The sequence below is a fragment of the Eimeria tenella genome, genomic scaffold (genome assembly GCF_000499545.2).
Source record: "Eimeria tenella Houghton genomic scaffold, Eth_scaff35, whole genome shotgun sequence".
NCBI classification, from domain to species: Eukaryota; Apicomplexa; class Conoidasida; order Eucoccidiorida; family Eimeriidae; genus Eimeria; species Eimeria tenella.
In genome coordinates, this window is record NW_013543232.1 from 255145 (window position 1) to 261868 (window position 6724).

A 6724-nucleotide genomic window follows, 5' to 3' on the forward strand; every position below is an offset into this window, starting at 1 on the left:
AGCAGCAGGGCTGCTTGCCTGTTGGGCCATCCAGAGTTTGTGGGCCATTTGCTGCTGCTGCTGGAAGGAGACTGGGGCGCGGGTTGTGGGGTGTTTGTAGTTGAGGTGTACGTGCAGGTGCTGCTGCTGCTGCTGCTGCTGCTGCAGCGCGACCCCTTGTCGCTGCAGCAGCAAAATGCTGCAGCTGCTGTCTTCGGGTTGCTGGAAAGGACGCTGCAGCTGCTGCTCTCTGTCTTATCTCCTTATCTAAATTCCAGCAGCAGCAAATGCAGCAAGAGCAGCAAATATAATGAATATGTTTGCTGCAGCTATGATCAGGACGACGCAGCAGCAGCAGCAGCAGCAGCAGCAGGTGCCGCTGGAGGAGGCTCCGCTGACTGCAGCTCGGCCCTGGCTGCACCCCCTGCAGCAGCAGCAGCAGCAGATGCTGCTGCTGCTGCTGCTGTTTCTTTTCCTCTGTTCGAAGTGTCGTTGCTGCTGCGGCTGCTCGACTGCAGCAGCAGCTTCTTGTGTCTGTACACCTCAGCAGCACCGCAGCAGCTGCTGCAGTTCTTCAGAGAGGAAGAAGGAGCAGCGCGGCTGCTGGGCCTTTTGAAGTTTGCTGCTGAACTCACCGCCACATACCCGCAGCAGCAGCAGCAGCAGCAGCAGCAGTGGGAGAGGGCAGCTCCAGCAGCTGCTGCTGCTGACCCGCTGCAGGGGGAGCCCTTTGAGGGGTCGGAGTGCAGCAGCTGCAGCAGCGAAGAGGCAGCAGCTGCTGCTGCTTCTCCAGATGCTGCTGCTGCTGCTGCTGCTGGCTCGGGGCTGGAAGCAGCAGCGCGTCGCCTGCTGCTATTGGCTGCTCCTCTAGTCTGCAACTCGCCGTCCTCCTCTCTTAGCTGCATGCAGCCGGCAGCAGCAGCAGCAGCAGCAGCAGGAACAGCAGCAGCAGCAGCAAGCCGCTGCTGCTTGCTGTGCGTGAGCAGCAGATTGCACATAATGGCAGCACGGCTAATGTTTGAGAGCCTCTTAAGAAGAACTGACATGCAGGAGGTAAATAAATAAATAAATAAATAATAAATAAATAAATAAATAAATAAATAAATAAATAAATAATAAATAAATAGAGTAAATAAATAAATTAATTAATTAAAATAATAAATGGCAAGGAGCAGGTGGTTGTAGGCCGCGTAGTTGCTGCTGCTTTGCTGCTGATTTGCGCGCCGGCAGCCGCGTGTGCTGCTGCTGCTGCTGCTGCTATTGCTGCTGCTGTTGCTGCTTTTGCTATTGCTGCTGCTGCTGCTGCTGCTATTCCCACTGTTGCTGTTGCTGCCACAGCTGTTACTTTTAATGCCTGGTGCCCCCACTTTTAATGCTGCTGCTGCTGCTTTTCGTGCTGCTGCTGCTGCTACTTTTTATGCTGCTGCCACTTTGAACGCTGCTACTGCTGCTGTTTCTAACGCTGCTGCTGCTGCTGCTGCTGCTGCATCTACCTGCTGCTGCTGCTGCTGCTGCTGCTGCTGCAGGCTGTGAGTTTGCCACGTTCTGCTGGCTTGGAGCTGCTGATGGTCCTCTATGGTTCTCCTTTTTCTTCTGCCCAGCTGCTTGCTGCTCTGTGTCTGGCCGTGCTGCTGCAGCAGCGCTGCTTCAGCGAACAGCAGCAGCAGCAGCAGCAGCAGCTGCAGCAGCAGCAGCTGCTGCAGCAGTTTCATAGGGCTGGATGCCTCAGCAGCCCCACAGCAGGGCGCCTCTCTCCGGGCTTCTGCTGTCAGCAGCAGCAGCAGCAGCAGCAGCAAGAACTGAGTCCCCACGGCCTCTCGCAGCAGCATGAGCAAGAGCAGCACGAGCAGCAGCAGCAGCCCGAGCAGCAGCAGCAGCAGCGCGGCTGCTCGCCGGCCATGAAGGCTGCTGCTGCTGCTGCTTCTTTTTCAAAACCCCTTTTCATAAAGGAGCAGCAGCAAAGAGAAAGGGCGCTTTTGGCTGTGGGGTCTTTGCTGCTGCGCCTTATTGCTTCGGCTTTGGGGCCCCACAGCAGCAGCAGCCAGGTAACAGCAGCAGCAGCAGCAAAATGAGTTTAAATGGCATTATTTTTGTTTCAATTTATTAATTTTAATTCGGAAATCTCCCGGCAGCAAAACTGCTGCCTTGCTGCTGCAGTTTGCTGCTCGTTTGTTCTGGTCGGCGCAGCAGCAGCTGCAGATGAATGAAATTAAATAAATAAATAATAAGCAAATAAATAATTAATTAGATTCATTAATTGAACAATTAATTACTTGTTCATTCGCATTCTGCTGCAGCTGGTGCTTGTCTGCGGCTGCTGCAGCTGACGGGCGGCCTGATTGAGCAGCAGCTGCTGCGCTATTTGCTGCAGCAGGAGACTTTGGGGGGGTTGTTTGGTTTGCTGCTGCGGTGCGCTGCAGCAGGAGGCGGTGGCAGCGCTGCTGCTGCTGCTGCTGCTGCTGCTGAGGTGGACGTACACCCGGGAGGCGCAGCGGCAGCTGACTGTACACCTGAACACAGCAGCAGCAGAGAGAGCGACAGAAATGAACTTTTGTTTTTTGTCTGCTGGCTGATTGCTGCTGCTGCAGCAAACAATTGCTGCTGCTTCCAGCAGCAGAAACAGCGCCTGCTGCAGCAGCGGCAGCAATCTCGCGTGCTGCAGAGGCTGAGGGCCGCAGCAGCAGCAGCAGCAGCAGACGCAGCAGCGGCAGTAGCGCCAGAAGCAGCAGCAGCAGCACGGGAGGAAGGCTACAGACTCCTGTCTTCGCTCACCGACAGTCCTTCGGACTCTCCAGAGCAGCAGCAGCAGCCGCAGCAGCAGCAGCAGCAGCAGCAAGATATGTTGGGAGACGAGAGGGAGCCAGATTGCAGCGATCTGGAGACAGAGCCAGATGCTTTTTCTCTCTTCAAGACAAGAGACTCCTGCAGCAGCAAAGGCCCTTCTGATTTGCTGCAGCAGGTGGCCAGGCACCGCTCGCTGATGCTGCTGCTGCTGCTGCTGCTGCAGCAGCAAAGCTGCAGCCCAGCAGTCAAAAGGCTCTGCGCGTTCATCTTGCTGCTGTGCCCCATATGGGGCGCCGAGGGGCATCTGCTTCTGCAGCAGCAGGAGCTGCAGCAGCAGCAGCAGCAGCAACAGCAGCAGCAGCAGCAGCAGCAGCAGCAGCATGGCGAATTCAAAGGCGTCTCAGAGGAGCAGCACAACCTGCTGCGGCAGTCTGAAAGGGACAAAGAGCCCGCAGACAGGGATGAGGCAGACCAGCGCTTACTGCTGCTGCTGCTGGAACAGCAGCAGCAACAGCAGCAGCAGCAGCAAGAACAGCAGCAGCAAGCGGGGGAAGGTGCTAAGGCCCTGCAGCTGCCTTCGGACGCCCAGCAGCTGCAGCATCAGCTGCTGGAGGCCCAGCAGCTGCTGCTGGAGCTGCTGACAGAGGAGACGGCCAACTTGCAGCAGCAGCTGCTGCAGCAGCAGCAGCTGCTGCAGCAGCAACTGCGTGTGGGGCTGCAGCGAGGCATTTACCTTCCCCCTAAATTCCTGCAGCAGCTTTCAGCTTTTACTGTTGGCCATCAGCAGCAGCAGCAGCAGTTGTGGCAGCAGCAGCACGGAGACACGCAGCGGGTTGCGCCTGCTGCTGCTGCTGCTGCTGCTGTTGCTGCTGACTGTGCTGTTGGAGAAACTGGAGAACCAGCAGCAGCGGCAGCAGCAGCAGCAGCAGATAGTGGGCTGGAGAGCACAGTGCGGGGGTGCAGTTTGCTGCTGCAGCAAGCAGCAGCAGCATGTGGGGCCCTCAACAGTTGTCGGCTGCTGCTGCAGCAGCAGCTCATAAAGCACTGTGCTGCAGTGGAGCTGTTTGCTTCTCAAATAGAAGCGCTAGTGAGTTATTTATATATTTATTTATTTTTATTTAATTATTTATTTATTTATTTAATATTTATCATTTATTTATTTATTTTTTATTTATTTTTTTATTGTTATTTATTTGCCACTGTTTGTCATCTGTCTCAGCCGTTTGTTTGCTGTTTATCACATTTTCGGTTCATTTGTTTCTGTTTATTATTTATTTATTTATTTATATAATTAATTAATTAATTAGTCAATTTATTTATTTATTTGTTGCTTATTTGCTCCCTTGTTCTGCTGCACCTGTTTGTTTTGCTGCTGCTGCTCGCCTGCAGCAACTGGCGCTGCTGCAGCTGCAGCAGCAGCTAGGCCCCGAGCTGCAGCAGCCGCTGGCAGATGGGGCCTCTTTGGCTGCGCGAGAAGCAGCAGCAGAAGGGGAGCTGGCAGCAGCAGCAGCAGCAGCAGCACAGGGAGACCATGAGCTGCAGCAGCAGCAGCAGCTGATGCTGCAGGCGCAGCAGCAGCAGCAAAAGGAACTGAGAAGGAGAGACGCACTGCAACAAAAGGCAGCAAAAATCAACAGGGAGCTAAACCAACATCAGAGGGTCAGCAGCAGCAGCAGCAGCAGCAGCAGCATGCCCTCCCTCCTTTGCTTTTTAATATTTATTTGTCTCATATTTTGTCTCCTGTGCTTCCATTTGTCTCCGTTGGCTTTCCTCTGCTGCAAGCAGCAGCAGCAGCAGCATCAGCTGCTGCTGCTGCTGCTGTTGTCCTAGCAGTTGCTGCACCGTCGTCTGCCGTTGCTACTGCTACGAGTACTGCTACGAGTACCGCACTGCCGCTGCTGCTGCTGCTACTGCTGCTGCTTCAGTTTACTTTGCTGTTGCTGCTCTGAGTGTGGCTGTTGCTGCTGTTTCTGCTGCTGCTGCTGCAGGACTTAGCAGCAGCTCCAGACCGCCGCCGCCAGCTGTATGGACAGCTGACCTATCGGCAGCAGCTGCTGCAGCACCTGCAGTGTCTGCAGCAGCGGGAGCAGCAGCGGCTGCAGGAGACGCAGCAGCAGCTGCAGCAAGCAAAGAGAGATCAGCAAATCCACGAGGCTCTCGTGCTAGCAGACACAGCAGCACAGGCACGTTCCAGAAGCAGCAGCTGCAGTAGCAGCACCTGCTGCTGCTGCTGCTTTCGGTGGCCCTTTGCAGCAGCAGCTATTACCACTGCTGCTGCTAGCAGCAGCAGTGGTAATAGCTGCTGCTGCCGCAAGCAGCCCCAGTAGCAGCAGCACCGCTATCGTAGTCAGCAGCAGAAGCAGCAGCAGCAGCAGCAGCGGCAGCAAAAGGGTGTCTGCGCTGACTGTGTTGCTGCAGGCAGTGGAGAGCGCCCTCAGCGACAGCAGGAGCAGCAGCAGCAGCAGCAGCAGTAGCTCGCGACTAAAAGTGTCTCTTGCTTTATCTGCTGTTAGAGATATGACTGAGAGTTTAATAACGAAAGAAATAAAGACACAGGTAGACGAATTTGCTGCTGCAGTTCAGAGCAAACCAGAGCAGCAGCAGCAGCAGCAGCAGCAGACGTCAGCCCTAGAAAGCCTCCTGCGAGTTATTAGGCAGCAGCAACAGCACTTGCTGCTGCTGCTGCAGCAGCAGCAGCAGCACCAGCAAACGGCAGCAGCACCGGAGCCTTCCGGGCATGCAAGTGTTGCTGCACCCGCAGCGGCCCCTCTAGAAGCAACAGCAGCAGCAGCAGCAGCAGCTGCTGCTGCTGCTGCAGCTGCTACTGAGTCTCCCGCAGGAGGGACGTCACCTGCTGCTGCTGCTGCCTCAGCAGCAACAGCAGCAGCAGCAGCAGCAGCAGCAGCAGCACGGGCGCAGCGTCTGCAAGGCTCCTTAGTTGAGATTGAAGGGGCCTGCAGCCAAGCAGCAATGAATGTGCAGCGGCAGCAGCAGCAAATCAAGCGGACTGAGCTGCTGCTGCAGCAGCAAACGAACACAGAGCAGCTGCAAGAAAGAGTAGATGCACTAACTGGCGAACTCAAAAGGTGAGCTTCCTGTTGCTGCTGCTGCTGCAGCTGCTGCTGCTGGTTTTGTTGACTGCTTTGCTGCTGCCGCTACTGTTTTTGCTGCTGCTGATTCCCCTGCGTTTGTTCTGCTGCGCTTGCTGCTGCTGCTGCTTCTGCTGCTGCTGCTGCTTGAAGGTCTGAGAGCGAGCTGGAAGACTGCGAGCTGCTGCTGCAGCAGCAGCGGGAGCAGCAGCAGTCGCTGCAGGTTTTGGTGGTGAGCTTGTCTCAGCAGCAGCAGCAGCTACAGCAGCAGGAGCAGCAGCAGCAAAAGGCGCTGCAGCAGGTGCAGCAGGAAACAACGCGCAACCGCGAAAGGATCGACTCGTTGCTGCTGCAGACACGCGAGCTGCTGCTGCTGCAGTGGGGCCGCGTGCTGCTGCTGCAGCAAGACCAGCTAAATATACATAAAACAAATAAAAAGACCAGCAGATTAATAAAGAAGGAGCAGCAAACGCGGCTGCTGCTGCAGCAGCAACTCCGACACTCAGCAGCAGCAGCTCAAGTCTGCCTCACGCAGGTCCAGCAAATACTCTAAACCCTAAACCCTAGCAACTCCTCTAAACCCTAAACCCTAAACCCTAAACCTCGAGGGAGAGTGTCTCTGGTTTCTAAAGGGACAAAAGGGAGAAGACAAGTTCTTCTGAGGTGTCTGTACACCTGCAAGCGGCGAAAACTTAAGTTTTTTATTCGTCTGTTTTTTTGCTGCTGCCCCAGGAGGGTTTAGGGTTTAGGGTATAGGGTTTAGGGTTAGCTGCAGCTAGCCGCTGCAGCACAGCTTAGTGGTTCAGTGGTTAGCTGCGAAGTTAAAGGGAGGGTGCAGCAGCAGCTCGCCTCTGCTGCAGCAGAGGCGAGCT

The 6724-nt window shown here is 55.3% G+C and overlaps 1 protein-coding gene across 1 annotated transcript in view; it reads left to right on the plus strand.

The window, feature by feature from the left end:
• ETH_00024130 (uncharacterized protein) overlaps window positions 1-6405 on the plus strand; it is a gene marked incomplete at both ends in the record, with an annotated part of 7144 nt that extends 739 nt beyond the window's left edge. The window contains 7 exons of the mRNA XM_013376490.1: window positions 309-1032; window positions 1506-2024; window positions 2303-3850; window positions 4153-4422; window positions 4752-4946; window positions 5182-5849; window positions 6006-6405. Of these exons, the coding sequence (XP_013231944.1) occupies window positions 309-1032; window positions 1506-2024; window positions 2303-3850; window positions 4153-4422; window positions 4752-4946; window positions 5182-5849; window positions 6006-6405 (4324 nt within the window). The remainder of the gene's footprint in view (window positions 1-308; window positions 1033-1505; window positions 2025-2302; window positions 3851-4152; window positions 4423-4751; window positions 4947-5181; window positions 5850-6005) is intronic.
• Window positions 6406-6724: the final 319 nt, after the last annotated feature.